Source organism: Synchiropus splendidus, chromosome 19 (assembly GCF_027744825.2).
Source record: "Synchiropus splendidus isolate RoL2022-P1 chromosome 19, RoL_Sspl_1.0, whole genome shotgun sequence".
In the NCBI taxonomy this organism is placed as follows: Eukaryota; Metazoa; Chordata; class Actinopteri; order Syngnathiformes; family Callionymidae; genus Synchiropus; species Synchiropus splendidus.
In genome coordinates, this window is record NC_071352.1 from 4,549,639 (window position 1) to 4,570,144 (window position 20,506).

At 44.0% G+C, this 20,506-nt stretch overlaps 1 protein-coding gene across 1 annotated transcript in view; it reads left to right on the forward strand.

The window, feature by feature from the left end:
• The first annotated feature begins 7,246 nt into the window (after window positions 1-7,246).
• pitpnc1a (phosphatidylinositol transfer protein cytoplasmic 1a) overlaps window positions 7,247-20,506 on the forward strand; it is a 30,719-nt gene continuing 17,459 nt past the window's right edge. The window contains exon 1 of the mRNA XM_053850884.1: window positions 7,247-7,712. Coding sequence (XP_053706859.1) covers window positions 7,665-7,712 — 48 coding nt within the window. The 5' untranslated portion in view covers window positions 7,247-7,664. The remainder of the gene's footprint in view (window positions 7,713-20,506) is intronic.

Consider the following 20,506-nt stretch of genomic DNA (forward strand, 5'->3'; position numbering starts at 1 on the left):
ATTGCACTGCAATCCGTCGCAACAACAGAGACACAAAGGTGTCGACAGAAGCCTTCGCTTTCCAGTCTAATCCCAAGAGAAACCCAAAGTTCGACGTACAGATGAATGAAACAACAGAATATTTTCTCACTCGCTCAGTAAAAGCACCGGTCGGTCGTGTCGGCCTGTGACTCACTCGCGGGCAACGTGGGAGGAAAAAGCACATAAGCGCTAGCCAAAGTTTCCTCAATCTTAATTTCAAATTTTAGCTTTCTCTTTTGTGTGATCCTTGTTGTTTCTGTCGCCATGGTGACCGCCTGATGGAGAGACTGTAACTGATGGCTGCGTTAGGATGTTTCGGGTTGACTTCATGTTTGTGTGTGTGTGTGCGGCGGCCGCAAAGATTGTTCCGTGGCTGCAGTAAACACATTTCCTCTTGATTTATTTTGGGTAAAACGTTCATTTGCAGTGAACAGAAGGGAAGAGGAGGAGAGGTGCATCAGTGCAGAGACCCCAAATTCACCCAAGCCCACTGCATCATTGATATGTGCAGGTTTAACAGCTAAATTTAACAGGCTGCATATATCATGACTGCAGAGAGCAACGTGAGCATGTGTTTACTGTGATGCAGAATTAGAATTTAGGAAGGAGAACGTGGGTAAAGTTAACTACAGAAGGTAACATGAAGAAATATTATTTATTAAATTTGAACACAAAATTTATAATATGACTTAGTACCTCCCACAGCTATTCATATTTAATGTTTAAGTTTAATACATCTCTGGAATATTTCCTGTGCCCTAAAATTATTATTATTATTATTATTAATAGTAGTAGTAGTAGTAGCAGCAGCAGCAGAAGTAATCTATGGAAAGCTGTTTAGTGATAGAAGTCTGGCAGTAGTATTAGTATTATTATTATTAGTGGTAGTAGTAGCACTAATAGTAGTGGTCTAGTAGTAGTGGTAGTAGTATCAGCAGTAATCATGGTAGTCTAGCAGTAGTATTAGTTTTAGTAGTAGTAGTATTGGTATTATTAGTAGTAGTTAGTAGCAGTAATAGTAGTAGTCTAGTAGTAGTAGTAGCAGTAGTAGTAGCAGCAGCAGTTGCAGCAGTAATCATCTTAGTCTAGCAGTAGTATGAGTTTTAGTAGTAGTAGTATTTGTATTATTATTATTAGTAGTAGTAGCAGTAATAGTAGTAGTCTTGCAGTAGTAGTAGTAGTAGTAGTAGTAGTAATAGTAGCAGCAGCACCAGCAGCAGTTATCATAGTAGTCTAGCAGTAGTAGTAGTATTTGTATTATTATTAGTATTAGTAGTAGCAGTAATAGTAGTAGTCTTGTAGTAGTAGTAGTAGCAGCACCAGCAGCAGTTATCATAGTAGTCTAGCAGTAGTACTACTAGTGGTGGTAGTAGTAGTAATAGCAGTAGTCGAGTAGTAGTAGTAGTGGTGGTTGTAGTAATAGTAGCATTTTAAAAACTTCAGGATACAAATCCTGAAGGATAAAAAAAAAATCTTCAGAGAACCTTGAGAAAAAAAAGTTAAATATCTCAATAAATAACATAAATATTATTAATAATAATGATTGATAATGATTGACAATTTGTCAGAAAATAACAGGGAAATTGCAAAAAAAAATAAAAATAAAAATCCCATGTTATTGTCCCAAACTATTCACCACATGAACGACGGGAAAATAATAATGACAATGACAAATAAAAACACTAAATAATGGGGCTCCTTCACAAGTTTGTATAACACTGATAGTCCCCCTTCGCCTCTGGTCCAGTTACCGGCCTTCAGCTGGTTGTATCCCAGCTCCCATGGTCCCCGGCACATCTAAAGTCGCTGGCTCAGGGTTGGCAGAAGTTGTCGAGCCGTGTCTAACATCTGACATCAGCTAAACACAATCCTCCGCTCGTCCTCCCACCTGATCAATCTTCCTTTGGTTTTGTTTTCACTTTGTCTGTATTTGCTCGGTGGCCGTGCGTCACGGAACTAAGTGCTGTCTGTGGCCGGCAGCTTCTGTTGACACGCCGATTGTCCGGAATGACGGCCGGCCTCTTGTGCTTGTTTGGATCCTGCAGTTATATTTGGCCACTCCAAATTAAGTCATGAAAATGCAGGCATTTTTCAAACACTGCAGCCTTTTCAGTTTGAACAGTGGCATTTGAAAGTCATTTGGCAGCTCGTCGTCCTCCCTCATTTAGTGACTCACTATTTACACAATTGACAACAAAACTCGACACAGTTTGAGCGTATTGTGCGCAGTTCACATTGAATAAGCCTTGACAAAAAGATGTGATCATAAAGCTGTTTATAATCTTCTGATAATGACATCACTGAGAGATGACTGACACTTCACGATCTGCTCTTTCTTTACTCCGTCTGTGCTTCTCTTTTTATCAACTCAAATGCTCTTCACTTCTCTGGATGTCCTTCATTTCCACATCCCTGGCTCTCTCTGGTTGGTCCTCTTCTTCTTCTACCTGGCGTCTCCATCTCCAACCCCCTTGGTCCAAACCACCTCCTGCCTCTAAGCCATCTTCCTCTAACCACTGTGATGGATCATCTTCCACTCGCTTCCACTTGACATCAAAGATGGATAGGAAGTTGGGCTGGCAGCGCAGTGTTTATCCCAGACAGAGCTGCCAGACTGAGGCGGCATGTAAATGTCTTTAATACCAGAGGAAGAGACTCATTACTTCCTGCTGGGCCTTTGATCCTGCCTTTTCCTGCTTCAAGTGAGAAGTAAAAGGAGGGACGTGATTGGAGGCGTGCGTGTGGGTTTAACTTTCATCAGAGGCTCGACAGCAGCGTCAACCCTTTCAGATCCACTCATTAGCCCCCGCACCAAAACATCCTCTTTTCACCGACGGTCCCCGTTTGAACTCTGACTCTCATTTCATGTTGCACTTGTCACTTTGTTGTTTTACTTATTCAAGTAGAACATGCTTCATTCACTGTGAAGCGACTGGAGGTCGGTAAAGAAGCAGGTGTGAATGCTGTGGAGGATGATGATGGTGGTGATGATGAAGATGGTGGAGATGATGAAGGTGATGATGATGATGATGAAGATGGTGGAGATGATGAAGGTGATGATGGTGGAGATGGAGATGATGACGATGATGATGAAGATGGTGGAGATGATGAAGGTGATGATGATGATGATGAAGATGGTGGAGATGATGAAGGTGATGATGATGATGATGAAGATGGTGGAGATGATGAAGGTGATGATGATGATGATGAAGGTGGTGATGAAGATGTGGAGATGGTGGAGATGATGAAGGTGATGATGATGATGATGAAGATGGTGGAGATGATGAAGGTGATGATGATGATGATGATGATGATGAAGATGGTGGAGATGATGACGACAAAGGTGATGATGATGATGACGATGAAGGTGATGAAGATGAAGATGACAATGAAGAAGATGATGATGACGATGAAGGTGATGAAGATGAAGATGATGATGATGGTGACAATGGAGGTGAAGATGAAGATGAAGAAGATGATGATGAAGGTGATGATGATGACGATGACGATGATGATGACGATGAAGATGAAGATAAAGATGAAGATGAAGATGAAGATGAAGATAAAGATGAAGGTGAAGGTGAAGATTAAGATGAAGAAGATGATGATGGTGATGATGATGATGACGATGACGATGACGATGACGATGACGATGACGATGACGATGAAGGTGAAGGTGATGAAGGTGATGACGATGATGATGAAGGTGACGAAGATGAAGGTGATGAAGATGAAGATGAAGATGAAGGTGAATATGAAGGTGATGACGACGACGATTATGATGATGATGATGAAGGTGACGAAGATGAAGGTGATGAAGATGAAGATGAAGATGAAGGTGAAGATGAAGGTGATCACGATGACGATGATGAAGATGAGGCTTATGAAGAGCAGGCAGGAGGCAGAGGAGGATGGGATGATGAAGCTCATCTGTCAGAACAGCTGCCTCCATAAACACAAGTCATCTAAACAATCTGAACCAGCCAGAGAACAGAAGTTGATCAAACCACGCCACAGAGTGAAGTCTGACGCCTCCACAAACATTCCAGTGCAACTGGACTGAACCTTTGCTGAGACTGCCTGAGACAACGGGGCCACAGCTTTGGGAGTATTTGCTCTCCGCACATGTCCACTCCAACATGTGCTTCTCTGCTTGAGTGACAGCGCTGCTCTCCCCCCACAGACATCACCAACTGATATCTGTGAAATGGCGACCTTGTCATGTAAGCATCCAGAGGAAACACAAGCTGAGCCCTGGGATGCACCGAGACGCCACATCTGTCAGCCACCTCTCCTCACCAGCAAGAAGTTCCGATTCCATTATTCATCACGCAAGTGACAATCTCCTGCTGAAAATGAAATGGCTGCGATAACTGCCTGAGTGACCCGCCGGACCGAGAGAGTGGCCCTGAAAACATGGCTGACCCAGCAGTGGCCAGGCCCAACTTGTTTGTTTTAGAAAGACTCAGCGGCGGCTCGCCTCTCCGAGTATCCATGGAAACTGTCTTGACATTGAAGCATCTGTCTCTGCTCGGAAGGGTAGAATCTGCATGCTTCATGAGCACAGATGTGGAGACTAGAGAGGAGGTAACACACGTGCCACCAGTGATGAGACACATCTGATACATGAGGACGGCTGAAATCTGAATCTGCATTATGAAATATCAACACTAGGATGTCGTATCAGGCTCAGTGTTTTCATAAACAATTCCTTTAGCAATGACTGTAATCAGACCTCCAGTCCACCAGGGGACGCTGCCACTTTTTTTTCACGCTCTTACGTCTTGCTGCTTTAAAACAGATAAATTGAGACTGAACAATATGACCTGGCCCCGAGCCCTGAGGTCTGCCATATTTGTTTAAAACAAGGTAAAACAGAATTAAAATTCATAACAGGAAGAAGAGCAGCAGCATAGTTTTCCGCCATTAGCCTCTTCCAGAAGATTCTGTTTATAGCTTTTGCCGGAGCCAATTTTAATTTCCTCTGTTGAATCAAAGCTGTCATCCGTGTGTGTTGCTCTGGGAGTGTGACTTTTTATAAGCGCTTTGGCTCGGTGGAACAAGCTGTTTATGAATAGCCATAAGATTATGACCACCAACCCAGGCACCTCCTGTATTACTGTGTGTTACTGGAGATAGGCAGAGTGCCATGTTTCCCGCTGAACACAGCGGCCTGTGAATGACTGTCCCAGCACTCACCACGTATTACCACACTCACTGTTTCTCCCAGTGTCTTCACCTGGATGTAATGAAGCCATTAACTGCTCAGCTTCGACCGTCCAGCACCACTGTTCCCTCCACCTGAGTGATGGCTCCAATAAACCCTAGTTAGTGTTACCTCAACCCCCACACTCCAAAAACAACCCCCCCCCCCCCCCCTCCACTGTGCTGTTGGATGGACTGAGCTGAGAGGTTAGAAAAAGTGACAGTGAAGACTAGTTAATGATGCTGAACAGCGAGTCAGGTCTCCTAGCAACAGCTTCCTTTCTGAATGTGACTGGAATAAACAGAGTTTGGCTATAAGTGAAAGTAAGTCTCCGGCTGTTTTCATTGGTGTGACATGATGTACAGCTGCTGCAGACCCATCGGAGCTTGGTATGGGGGAATTCACAGTTTACTTGTGTGACACCATCTCCTCATAGGAAGCTACCAAACCTACTCAAAAGCTACTAAACCAGCATCTAGCGGATGACGGTTCAATGGAGACCAGATGCTTCCTCTCTCATGCCGCAACAGAGAGTAGTTTTAGAGTATTTCTTGACAAAATATGGTGAGAGTCTTAATCATTTTTCAGGATACAAGAGCTTACCCCTCAGTGTATGGTTTATAAAATACAATTCAGATATTTATTATTTATTTTCATGATTTCCCGAAATGTTAATTTCATTGTGACCCCTTTGTTGTGTACAATCGTGACTAAAAAAATGATATTCCTAAATATACAAATCAAGTCTAATATTTTGGTGTTTCCGGTTTTGCTTTATATTGAGTTTTGTCACAAACACGAAGCGAAAGCGTCCTCGTGTGGTCATGATGAGAATAGCACAGCTCTTCACAGCCTTAGTTACACTTCGGCGTGTATGAGTCATATATTTTACATTATGATGCGTACGCTGTTTATGTTCCATCATCTGGTGTTAAAGTTGAGCTCAGTCGCATACACACAGAGTCATGAGGCCAATGCCATAGAATGAAAGTCTGCGTTAACACTTTGATCTTTGTGAGACTCTAATAAATACAGACAAATGTGGTCCTTAATATCATTCATCATTATCATTCAGCATGACTCAATTGTAGGTAGAAGCTCATTTTTATTTTATTTCATCAATGCATTTATTTATTTTTACGTATCTGGTATTATAACTAGTAAACGCGAGAATTTGATTTGATGTGTTCGGCAAGTGTTCAAACCAACATATCAATGCAGCACAAACGTTCCCGTTCTGCTTGATCTCTGCTGCCATCTAACGACGATATTGAGTACTGCGTATTCCATTGCGTCGCTGTGAGGATAATTTACTTTTGAAAATCTGGGGGGAGATTGCAGGATATTCCTCTGGCCGCTCTTGGAAATTCCAAGTTTGGAAGAACAGCCCATTAGTCTGCGGCTCAGGTGCGTTACGAATCTGATCCCCGATAAAAATAGGAGTCTGATTTCAGCACCGCGGACAGTTCCAAAACAAATATCTTAAGAAACGTCATTTCCAATTCAGATTTTACATTTAATCCTTTACTGTAGATGTTCATTTTTTATTATTGATTTGTAAAATAAAGCATTTTAACGGGTATTTTGTTTACTGGTTTAACTTCCGGTTAGCTGTAAAATATAGTTATTACCGTTAATCGCAATTGGAAATCAAATTCAATGTTAAAATTGACAATTAACTTTTGATTTGGGTGGTTTGTTCTACACGAATGAAGCAAACATTTTTCCTTGTTTACTACGGACAAGCGGCATGAAAGAAGGCGGGTAAACCGGAAGTGCCTTCCAACAAATTAAATGGCCGTTTTTAAATGCCAGAACATAAGAAGGGTTTCGGAATAAACAAAGGTTTGTAGCAAAACACCAATAGACGATATTGGATGAACGGCTCCGCGAATTAAAGACATGGAAGTTTGCGCATCCTCCAGCGCGATCTTCTGAGCTTTTATTATGAAGGCGCTGCCTTCCCTCTATCTCTCTGGTCGTACTGGCGCCGCGATTTTCAGTCTTGAGCTCATGGTCATTGGTCGGAGCTGAGGTGAAACACTCCGGCTGGAGATGTGAATGGGAGAATTCGGCTTCATACGCTTTGCTGCAGATCATTCAGGGATCGATTTGGAACCCAATTCCCGGGGACCGCGCTCGCACTTGATATTGCAGTTTCTGCCGTCTTGAAGTTACCAGTGAAACTTGACGAGATAAACAGAAAAAGGGGGGAGCCATCGACGGATTAGCACCTTGACCTCCGCACGTGGTGTCAGAACCGCGTCCAGTGGAGCATCGCGCGGCTGGTGCAGGACTGAAGGATGACCGAGTGGATCCGGCCCCTCGCCTCATGCCACTAACGATCACCTGTCATTGACTTGCAGCGTCATCATCGGACCCTGAATCTCGGAAGTTTCGCCTCAAGACTTGTTGTCGCCAGCGCTCTTGTGCGACCATGTTGATGAAGGAGTACCGCATCTGCATGCCCCTCACAGTGGAGGAGGTAAGTGTGCGTCTGCTTCCTGCTTCACCTCTTCGCTTGACCACCCGAGCTTCTGAAGCAAAAGACCTCCAGTTTGAGGGACAACGCTCCATTACGACAATTGAAGTTTCTCTTTGTGCCAGTGGTTATTCTGCAGCTTCCACAGGGGGGCGCTGCGGATGTGGGTCAGTGATATCAAGCTCCGCTGGAGAAATGGAGCACAATAACAACAACTGTCTTATGCTTTTAATAGGGAGCCATGTCGCTGAGTGTTGTGGTGGTCGGTGTAAGACAGCACCGGAGCAGATGAGCGGCTCGTGTGGGGCCCGGAAAACTTGGTGGCAGAAGTTGGCAGGCGGCGCTGAATCCCATTATCTTATTCATTGTCAGCGCTTACATTAGCCTGATGGAGAGTTGCTTCAGCGCCAGCTGTTTGCCGTTATGGACCGTCGGGTTGATCGCATCGATTAGTCTTGAACCGCCCACGAGCCTATCGACTTGGGTTTTTTAAATCGCCCCTGACACCTGCCTTGGCGTATCGCGCTGATGTGAAGCGACTCTGAACGCGGAGCCCCTGTTCTGGGCCCTTGATGCTTCTACGTGTCTGCGCCCCTGAGTGTGTTCAGCTCCTCTAATGGATGTTGTGGAGAGATTTATTGCGCTTTACAAAGCCTTAACCTTCAGTCACTTCCAAACCATATGCTCAGCTGACAAGCGCCGCAGTAAATGCGCGTGTAACCACAGCGATGGTCAATAATCCAAATTGCGTCGTCCATGTCTTGCTTAAAACAGCAGGCGGGGGTCCAGTTCTTATTGATTTTGTATCTTTATGGCCGTCACCTCCCGGTCCTGTAAGTACTTTCTGAGAGTTCCATGTTTGTAATGACCAGAACGCTGCTTCATCACCTTTAGTCCGGAGGCGGATTGAATCTTCTGCTCATCCTCAGTGGCGACGGCGGAGGCCAGGGGTCGGTGAAAGGCCAATACATCTGTTGATGCAGCCGCAGTAATTGAAGCTGCACTGATTTATTGAGCTGCCGCTGGCATGATGGAGGAACAATTGTTAATGATTAATATTTGCTGCCCAGCGAGAGCGGACGGGTGATGTTGCATCACTGCGACCATGTCCACGAGTTGGATCACGACTCTCCACTGTGTCTGTGAAGCAAACCTCTGGGAGTCCACCTGGTCTTGTATGGAGTAAATAACCGGCAGTTAACAATTAATAAATGGCTCTTATTTTCCGATTAAATTATGGTAGACAATCCTGAGCGAGAGCGTCTGCTCCTCTGATTTACAGTGTGTCTATTTCTCCTGCTGGCGTTTGAGGCGAATGGAGAGCGATAAATTGAACGATTCACACTGGGAGATCCATACAGCAGATTCATGCACCGTTTTCCAATATCATGCTGATCAATACTGAGAACATTAAGCCTAAATTGAAGGTCCGACCCAAGTGGCTTTAGATTGGAAGAAGAGCCGTGTTCGATTTCTTGATTTCAATTCTGTTGTTTTTTTTTTTTTTAAGGGGGTGGTAGGGGCTTAGAAAACTATGTTGTCTCAATAATAACAGAACTCAAGTCAAGGACACAAGAAAAACATTCTTGTTCTTTCTCTTTCGCCGTCTCCCTTCAGGGGTCGCCACAGTGGATCATCTTCCTCCATTTCACCCTGTCCTCTGCTTCCTCTTCTCTCAATCCTACAAACCTCATGTCCTCCTTCACCACCTCCATAAACCTCCTCTTTGACCTTCCTCTACATCTTCTGCCTGGCAGTTCCAACCTCAACATCTTCCTACCAGTGTACTGGCTCTCTCTCCTCTGTACATGTCCAAACCATCTAAATCTAGCTTCTCTGACTTTGTCTCCTAAACACCTGACATGTGCTGGCCCTCTGATCTACTGCTTCCTGATCCTATCCATCCTGCTCACTCTCAGAGAGAACCTCAGCATCTTCATCTCTTCTACCTCCAGCTCTGCCTCCTGTCTTCTCCTCACTGCCACTGTTTCCAAACCATACAACATTGCTGGCCTGACCTCCCTTTTCATCCTTGCCGAGGCCCTTTTGTCTCACATCACACCAACACTTTTCTCCAATGATTCCATCCTGCCTGCACCCACTTCTTCACCTCTTTCTCACACTCTCCATCACCCTGGAACATTATTAAACATTTATTTTTAAAAGATCCCTTATGTCCAGAAACAAGCTCCGACTCCTCTAAAGGGCTTGCATTTATCCATGAGATGACGTCCCCAGTCCCCTCATGCCGCGAACAGTTTGACCAAGAGGTCAAATGTCTGCTTCGTTGTCAAGCTCCTCACCTTATCCTCAGGAGGGACTCGGACAGAAACTGATCCACGACTGCTCAGCATAGTTAAAAGGCCTCGCATAGATCTGAAAAACCAAATTCCCTTTCACTCACCAACTATTCCAGCCATGGAACACTGAACCGAGCGCCTCAACTGAGATGAGGTCCCGAGGCTACCAAACTGTAAACCCTCTCCATGATGTCTGCCTCCATCTAGCTTTCCCTTTAAAGAAGTGTGAAGACAAAACACTCTGGAAGTTGCAGAGAGTTCCCCCCCACTGGGCCTGACCAGCATCTCCACGCAAAACAAAGAAAAATGAACTCAGCTCCTGTAGTTTTTATGTGACTAACAAGTCGTCTGCTCCCTGCGTCTCGCCTCAGGAGCTCCTAGCTTTGATGACCTGGCCGGTACAGCAGATGGAGAGAAACATGCTGAGTGAGATCAGACACCAGACCTCAGCAACACACCCGCGCAGGGAAGCCGGTGAAACTTTTCTTCTAGTCTCCGACTTTGACGCTAAACCTTCAGTGCTCAGTCGGTCTCAGTCTCAGGATCATCCCTTACAACTTGTTCCCCCAGCACATTTCCATTCCCTCCTCCCTGCGTATCCAGGTTCTGTATCAATTACACTGAAGTAGATAAACATCACACAAGAAAGAAAAGACCTGTAGCTTTCATTTGCATCATCACACAGTTTTATTCGCGATTCATTATCAGTGGAGCTCAGATCTTTTCATGACCCTGAACCCCTCTTGTGTCTGGTTTAATGAGCGTGGGATTGAAAAGATGCGTTTTCATTCAGCTTTTCTGAAATGTGCCAGTTTGTGTATCGGACTTCAAAAGCTTCTGTAGCTATCGTGACTGGTCCTTTAGATCAGTGGACCCCAACCTTTGTGTCACCGCGGACCGGTCTACGTTTGACCATTTGAACGTGCCCCGCGGGGATGAAGTCGCCACATTGAACCATCATATAAGGCCTCTGCATGTTTGTGTGCTTGACAAATCCAAATTTCAAGTACAACTCCTTCTATTGTCTCTTAAAAACTTCCTTCTTCATGGAAGTTGTGGGCTGTTTTCCTGTCTCTTTGTGAAGAAACTTTCCAAAGACGGCTGTTTCCTACTCATTTTGCGAGTGAGGGTTACAATTTGGCTCTCAAGTGACTGAGGATTAACCAACCATCCAGCCATTTTTCAAAATAAAATGTTTTTCAAAATAAAAGATAATTCACACTCAGATAATACATAAAACCGAAATAATTATTTCTTCTAGTTGAAAGTGTCGTTTTCTGCTCTGCTCAGAGCTGTTGTCCTGCAGTGAACTGGGGTAATGAGCTGAGGAGCACTGGCGGTAGAAGGGCATGAATGTGCTCTGATTGGTTGATAACATCAGCCCCCCGTTTCCCTCGGATGCGAGTGTTACGAGTGCAGCAATCCTGCCTCCATATTTCTCAGGCTTTCAGCTGCGATGAGCCAAGAAGCTGTGAGTGGAGATGCTTTTACATGTCATGTACATGACTGCAGTCTGCGCCTGCCTCTTGCTGTTTGTCTCTGCGTCACATCCTGGACGAGTTAGTCACCCTGGCGCCTCTGAACTCTGCTGCAAGAACTGAAAAATGTTTCACGTTTTGGATGTGTGACACTGAAATATGGGAGCTTTCCAGTGATGGACGTCCCCTGTGAGCCAGAGGGTGAAACAAGCTTATGAAAAATCCACTAAAAACATCCAGTATTTAAGATCCTGACGCTCATGAGGGCAAATGCCCTTCACGGAAATGATCTGTCATACTTTTTATTTACACACCCCTCAGTCTTTCAAGCTGACATTACCTCTGTTGTTTTGTTTCCTCTGTGAAACAAAAGAGGTGTCCAATATCTGTGAGTTACTGTGAGGGGATGTGCAGGAGTAGCTCAGTTCTTAGAAAAGTGTGGCAAGGTCGAGTGCACGAGCAGGAACGTCCAGCCCTACGTCATCGTATTAATGTCCCGACAAGTGTGGAGGGTCAACAGTTTTCTATTTATAGCAAGGAAACGTGGACTAAATAAAGATCAGGAACAGTTGGTTGGAGGACTTGGGGCCCCGCTAAGCATGAGGGGCAGCAGGACAAGTGGACAGGTGAGAAATGAAAGTCCTGAGGAGATTGTTTATGTCTGGGTTACTGTGACATGAGGAAGGTTCTGAAAGGCTTTTAGAGGTATCATATCGAGTTTGTGAAGGAAGTTCTACTTTTAGTTTTAATAATTTTATTACTATCCAATAGGGATGTGCGTTCACCGCCAAACACAATCTCCACGATGACAATTCTGCATCTCACGATAAATTCGATAACAAGCAACTCACTCGCTGCATTGGACTTGCACATGTGTACATGACAAGACTGTTTCCAGCACAGCAGCGTTTGACAGCCGACATCGGCGTGTGACAGCTGGGGAGAGTGTGGTGGACTTTGTTCCACGATCGTAGTTTTGAACTTATTTTTAATAAAGGGAACCTTTGATAACAACACTGGCTGACTCTGAGTCTCTGGATCTGTGTTTATTTTACTAAATGGAGTGGTCCTCATAGGTTCTCTGACGCAGTCGTCTGCCTTGGTTCACATGAACACATGCAGGTCTCACTGTGGTGAAAATAGTTGGATATTGGACGGACCTCCGCTCCAGTATTGGCGGCGTCCTCTTCCGCGTCCCCATTGGGGTACACTGATCGTGGACACACTCTCACAGGCAGCGCTAATGCTATGACCCGGCATCAGTTAGGGACCGTCAACAAATTCTACAACAGTTACAAGTATTAGTGAAATCTTCTATAAGGAAATGAAAAACAACTATTTTAGGAGAGAGATTGTGGAAAGGTTTGTCATCACACAAGAAAAAGGACTGACAGTTTGTGTAATGATTTGGAGAATAGAAGATGACTAAATGATCATTTCTTCACATGATTTCTAATATTTCTTCAATAGCATCTAGGGAATGTGTCCAGACTGCTCCATAGTTCAAGTCAACTGTTAAGAGACATGAGACACAGCAGACAGACGGCTCAATTTAACCCCTGAATAAAGCTGGCAGAGCAGTCTCATCTCTACACTTAAGTATTTAAACATACTAAAACATAAACAAATGATGTTGGAGACAAACTCCACTAATAAGTTTGATCATAAAACAGTTTCAAGAGAGACTGTCGTGTCCAACACATGGAATAGACTGAAAATGTATTTATCGTGATAATTATCGTTATCACGGAAACCACAACATTTATCGCGATATCTTTTTTTGTCCTTATCGCCCATCCCTATTATCCAAGGCAGAATTTGTTTCAGGGCTTTCTGTTGAGCGGCACTGAAGGAAAAACAAACGCAACCAGCCCAGAATGTGGTGCAAAATGTTGCAATGATTTTCACCAGAGAAGTTGTTTCTTTAGTTATTAGGTATTCTGTTTTATTAGTTGTGAGAGCTCCATTACTGCCTGTGAATTCCTTTTATCATGTGGTCTGAACAAGTAGTGGGAGAGTGAGGTCAACTCCATGAATGAATAAAGTGTGGTACGCCGCTCGTGCTGTTGCTGTGATGTGTAATCACAAGCAGGTTTCTTCGGGGCAGCCGGCTGGTCTCTCCTGAGTAGCAAGAAGATCAGCATCCAATCCACGTGTCTTAGGAGGCTTGATGTTATGAAAAATTCAAAGTACATTTTACAGTCCTCAGAGGAGCAATCGACGATCAAAAATGCAGAAAGGTTTTCATTTTCTGTCTGTGAACGCAGCAGGGTGTGAATGAGAGAATGTGGAACATGTGATGAAAGGGTTGGAATCAACTTGTGCTACACTGCTGTCATGTGATCTCGAGGCTTCTGAGTTGTGGCATCTGGAGCTCACTTTGTCGGCATTACGAACTCATGCTGTCTAGACAATGCTCCTAAAAGTTAAGAAGCCAAACATTGGTCTCTTGTGAGTGGTGCTCCTCAACGGTTTCTTGTGGGACTCTTAACAGGGGACATTGGAGAGTTTCATTCTGAAAAGTTTCATGTCTGCTGTAGTGGGTAGGAAGTTCATACAGAATACTGCTGTCAGATGTTGGTGGTTCTTCGATGATGTCAACACAGCTGCAGAGAAACCAACCAATCAGTTTAAAGTTTGATACCCTCCAAACAAACAGAGCATCACATCAGAACAAACCTATTCTTGACTACCAAACAGTGGATTTAAGTTCCTGAAACAGATCTCCCACCTGTTTACTTGAGGGAAACTTGTCTGTCCACCTGTCATTCATCTGTCTCCCCTCTCACTGTCTGTCCACTTCCTGTCTAAACATGACAAGAGAAGAGCTCCGGGGAATACAAGATGCACCGTCACTGTCAGTGGATGCGTGGAGCAGCTGGAAAGAGTCGGCAATCCGTTGTAAACAGCTTTATCATGTGTGAATAAGAGTGATCAGCCTGCTTATTCCACTCATATATCAATTTATCAGTGTAAACAAAGCAACATTATATAAGAAAATTGTTCAATTGTGAGGCGCTCTCTCTTTGTATGAGTTGTGTGGCGATCCGGCCTCCGTCCAGGGTGAGTGCTGCCTCTCTCCCTATGTTGCTGGGGCTCGCATAAAAATGTTCAATAGAAGAGAGAGCCTTGTAAAATAAAAATTTCTCACCCTTATAGATGCGCTACTCAAGGTGACAGCTCTGTACATTACGTCTTTTGCAGCTGTTACTCTCAAGCGACCTTTGACCTTTTGTTTTGAGTGTATTCCGCGCATGTACCGCCTCAAAATTAAAAAGCAGCAGAGGCGCATTTGCCCAGACAAGCAAACTCATGAAAGTACATTTACACAAACAGCCACCATCTGTTGTGTCGGACGAGGTGAACTTTCTCCGCCGCATTTTAACAGCTGCTACGCCGTGTTTTCACTGAAATGACGGCCTGCTAATTCATGCTCCTCTTTATGCGTCAGCGTGACCTAACAGGACACGAGTCGTGATCACAAAGAGACACACGCCTCGACGTACAAATACCGAGAGCCACTTCACCATCAAAGAGAGTTATAATCAAGGATGAGCCGCTGAGGTTGCTATAGCAACCGATCACGCTCGTGGATGTGGTGTTGGTCGAACCATACAAATCTGTGTGTGAGGGCCACAAGTGAGCTGAGTTGTTGTTCTTTTCACATTACATCTATGTGTGTGTTTATCATCAAGTTTTGCTCTTCAGTGTTTTAAAGAGGGGAGGGGTGGATCATACAGAGAATGTGTGTTCAGTAGCTTTTTTTATTTCTTTAATGCTCAAAGGATTCTGAAACGTAGTTTGACTTAACTGAGCTGGTGTTTTTTCCTGTGCTGGTGAAGAAGAACAGAGCCAAAAGGCAAAACTTCACACATTTACCTGTTGATTTCTAGTCCTGTTCTAGGGTCAAAAGCTTCAAGTAGAAGCCAGTTTATGTAAGTACTGGGGCTTCTTAGTTTAGACCCAGGACTGACTGGAGTCAAGCTGCTGCCTCTGCGACCCACCTGTGGCTAAAGATGGAAGTTATTTGTTTGGGGTTTTTTGACCGTTTGTCTTTCAGAGCAGCAATTGTGACAATGTCTCAGCCAGATCGTGCACTCAAGGTCCAGACCAAGGCAGAGTGTGGTAAACAGTGATGGTAAACAGGAGGACCTTTAAGGTGGTGACTGTTGGCAACCAGTAAAATCCACCCATCTTCAGTTCGGAAACATAAAACTTTGTTGTTCACCTGAGAAAACTGCTGGAGCCTTTAGTATAAATCAGAGGAATTTGCAGATCAAAGGTTCACCTGAACCGAGACCCGCTGAGCAGCGGCTCATCGACACGTCTAGGTTTTAAAGGCTTTTGTTATGACACCTTGTCTGCATTATCCTGAGCTGCTACCCCCTCGTGCACGTCTCTCCTGGTGTCGCAGAAGGAAAATAATAAGGAAGACAGCAGACAGAAAGGTGATTCACATTATCTCGCTGCTACTTCACTGACTTCACCCCGTCAGCTTCCATCTCGGCAGAAGCCTTAAGTGCACCAAGCAGTCGCTAATACATAATAAATGAGATGGATTTCCCGGAGCAACCTGAAATTCAACTTTTACCAAAACACTGCAGAGTGCAGGAGATGGGACAAAGATGTTGCGTAACGTGGAGGGAGACTTGTTTGTGCGAGGAGAGAAAACATTTGATATAAAGCCTCTTGGTTTCATTTTATCTGTAGTAAAATCCATCATTTATTTAATGGCAGTTTCATATTTCAGCTTTAAAGCCTCCTCCGTTCCAAAGCTCAGAGGCGTGTGCTTTTCAAAGCCCCCTCAGACTGCACCATACGAGCAATAGAAGCTGAAGACGAAGCAAAGAAGAGGCAAAGGATCAGCGCAGGCAACAGAGTGAACGTCACTATTTAATCAGATGAGTCTAGAAATAAGATTAGAAAGGCAAAAGCAATGTTACTTTGAGGTGAAAGAACTTCAAGTAGATGCTTTTGCCCCAGAGGTACATGATGTTCGGGGGGCAATTTCATGCAACTTGGTCCGAACGTCTCTACAATTTTAGTATTTTTTTCTGCAATTATTTTTAGTAGCAGCCTCTTTGGCTTTTGGACAATGAAACTTTGGCTCATCTCCAAATGGTAGGGCTGCGGGAAAAATGATTCTCAAATATATCAATTTTTTTGTGACAATATGAAATCTGAATATATTCCCCTAAACAGATTTTTTCCCCTACTTTTTGACAACAACAACACGGATGTTGTATCCGTTTCCAGTTGTTAAGATGCTCAATAGAGCAGCCGATCAAACAAACAATAACACTCATGACAAACTTTTATTTTCAAACACCAACCGGATTCGTTGCCGGGAGCTAGCTAGAAGCTAGCTGATGCTCGCATCGGGCAGCCAACTGTCACGCCGTTCATTCAAAATATATATACATGTTAAGTCACTTGACTTGAAAGGCGAGACAAATGGGATGTGTGGCCTGACAAAACACTCTTTTGCAAGAGTTTTACGCCGCTTATGAGAGACTTATCAGCCCTGTGCTAACATGTTAGCGCTCTCTGCTAACCACTGGGCTTCATGTCTGTGTAAGTAGGACTTATGGTGTCTTGTATTTGGTTTCCTTTTCAAATAAGCTCTGCGGTGGTTGTTTTTCCAGCTACTTACTGTGGAAAAATCCGTTCCATTTTCTCCCCTCCGCCTCGGTTTCATGCTCATATTGTGTAGAACCAAACACTTGAGTTGGCAGTCAGGAATGCGTCGATGCAAGCAGTGGGAACACCTGAATGATGGAGGAATTATGTAACGTTTGGTTCAGTGACCTCAGACACTGCAGAGAAACGGGGAGGGGGAATCAGAGAGGGCTTTTTCCCTCATGCAGCGATCAGCATTAATAAGTCATGGCCATGCTGGCTCTCCAGCTCATGGCTGGGGACCTGAAAAAATGGACTCAGCACCTCTTTATCTCTCTGTTGTAGCGGTTGAGTCAATATATTTTCTCATGTAAGCCTAGTTTTGGATGTGTTTTGTACATTCCACTGCTGCATTCATTCAAGAGGAAGCCTGAGTCCAGCCCTGCCAATTGTTTGGATCAGGAACACAACAGTGGATCAGCACTGCGTCTGAAACTTTGGCTCCTCAGCGTGAGCAGGGAGAAATCCATCGATTCAATAACCCTGCATATAACTGGCAATTTAATTACGACTAATTAAAGACTTTTTTTTTTCTTGTTCCCGTGATGAAAACAGCATCACCGTGGCAACAGCCAGACCTGGAGCTGCGCTTCAGTTCTTAACAAGCTCAGCAGGCTTCACGTCGCCTGGCTTGCTCGGGTGAAATTGGAGTCTGTGTCTGTCTTGGGGTTTTTGAATATTGCAGTGCATCTGTGAAGTTTAATCAAGAGGGGTTACGCCTGGAAATGAAGTGAGATTTTGGAAGGGCTGTTGCTTCCCCGAGTCTGACGCTTGTCAATAAACCGTCTCTTTTAGTGCCGGAGTCTTTGTCCTGTCTTCCTGTCGTGGGTGAAGCTTCAGCCAAAAAGACAAAACACTTTTAACTGGCTGTGGGTTGAAATTATGGACATGTTTTTCAGTCGCCTCACAAAGAATCCTCTTCTACTTAAATAAAATTTCACATGAAACACATCGACAGCATTGGTTTGCCTGGTTCAAAGTGACTTGAAAAGTTATGAACAGATTTCAGTGAAATTTTCGGGAAACGTGCAACGGCCATGGAATAAATATATATATCGGAATAACTCAGTTTTGGGTGAGATTCAGCTCATATTCCTCATACTCTACAGACACATCCCCGTTATACAGAGATTAAGGGTTCAATTCCCACATCAGACAGTAAATAATCTCTCTCTCTCTCTCTCTCTCTCTCTCTATATATATATATATATACGTGTGTGTGTGTGTGTATATATATATATATGGATTCATTTTAGATTAAGACACTATTAGGACCAGGTATTACCTTCACCAAGGAGTTTTTTGAGAGCGCTTATTGTGTCTGTTCTAAATACCTTGAAAAATAATTATAGTTTTTTTTTATTACATTTTCAGGAAATGTATGAACACTATATGAACTTATGTGAACACTTGTCTTAAATGAGAGCCACCACTCCTTCAAAAAAAAATCTCTTTTTAAAGATGAAATCTTTTAAACAAAACATCAAAACAAACGGATAACACATATGTTATCATAGGGTTGCGGTGGCATCATGGACATGGACATGGTTGTCGGCGTGTTTTTCACTGAAAATTCCCACGGAAACATTGTAATGTCCGTTGCTTGCGTAAATCAAGTCGCGCATTCTGGACGGACATATAAAGAGACGGACCGCATGAGGACATCTGCGGAACGGGACAGAAGTTTACTTCAAACGTTCAAGCGTTTTTATCGTCACCAATTCAGTAAAAGTGAAAACTTTCCCCTCCGCTTCAATGTTTTTCTCTATTGTTCTTGGGGGGATTTACAAAAAATCCTCAAGGAAACCTGATGTTAGGATATTTGGCAACATCAAGCTACACAGAGACAGAAAATTCAGCTAATTTTGTGGGTAGTGAAGTGCTGTCTTACTATTAGATCGTGCAGTTGCTGTACATCGGGCGCTAGCATAGCTTTGTCTACAGTAGCAGTCGCAGTCAACGATGAGATGCAGGAGCTTTTTCAAGGCTTAAAGTGGTGAATAATTATGAATTCATGTCTTTTAATTATGCCTTAGCCGAAGCTGAACGACCACACTAGTTTTAAGTGACCTTTTGTGTGGCCAGCTGTGATGTCTTTGTCATAAGTGACACGAACTGCACACACCAATGGCAAGATGAAGCCTCCGCAGCTATTTATCTCGGCCGCACAGTCTGAAGGAACAAAGTGCCCAGAGCCGTAATTACGCTGTCTGTGGTTGAATTTTAATTACATGTTAGCAGTGTTCTCAGCTTTGTCTTTGGCACACACCAGCGAGGGTCTGGATGTGTGCGTGCGCGCACTTTGTTATCTTATGTTCACACTCTCACTCTCCTTGGCGCGGCACAATGACCACAGCTAGCTGCCACCTGCTGTTGTGATAACATGGAGAGCTGGAACTGCAGCGAGAAGACCAGTTACTGTCTTCAGCCTCCTGTTACACTGTGTGGCAGCTGGATGCGCTGCTGTGAAAAACTGGATCAGTTAAATGCATTTTTTTGCTTCATCGGGGGTGAAAAATTGAAAGAAATTATTTTAAATTTGCCGCCTTCATCATGGATGTTTCGATATCAAAATGAATTCAAATGCTTTATTAATCTGTGTTATTTAGGTGGATTTATTATTATATGGCAAGTTAAAGGGTGAATTAAAAACTTTTAAAAATATATAGAACCTAAAAAGTGATTGGCTATTTCACCAGTAGATTTATTGATAGTCTTAGTTTGGCTTGTTCGTGCGTCGCCATTTTTGGGGCGACCCACAGAAGGTTCAGGGTTCAAGTCAGGAAACCCAAATGGATGCCAGAGATTTCCTCCAATACTGTGTGACTCTGTAGTATCCATTAGCCTGAGTGGGTTAATGGAGTGGCGACCTGTATTTTCTGTCCTCCCGCTTCTCCCAGGATGACTAGTGGGGGTGACCGATGACCCTGCACTGCCAGCACTGAGCTGTAGACAAAGAGAGATGGATGCTAAAGCCCACGAACCATGAGTCATTCGTACGAATCCTCCAGTCGTAAGACTTGAGTGATGATGGTGTGACTGGTGGCAACAAGTTCCCCTCAGTTCCTAATCCTGCCCAAATCCTCAGTTATCTTCAGATGTGAGCGAAGTACATATCCATTATTCATGGCTCCTCTTACCTGGGCCACTTCCTCACCCCCGTCATTAGAGGAGGTTTCCAGAGAGAACAGTGGAGACAGCCTCTCATTTATCAGACAGTTCTTGAGTGCCCGCAGAAACAACGCGAGGTGAATGTTTGAACACAAAAAGCAGGGGAGAACAAAGCCCACTGCTGACAAACAGACTGAAAAGATGCAGCCTGGCATTTGTTTGTCGCCTC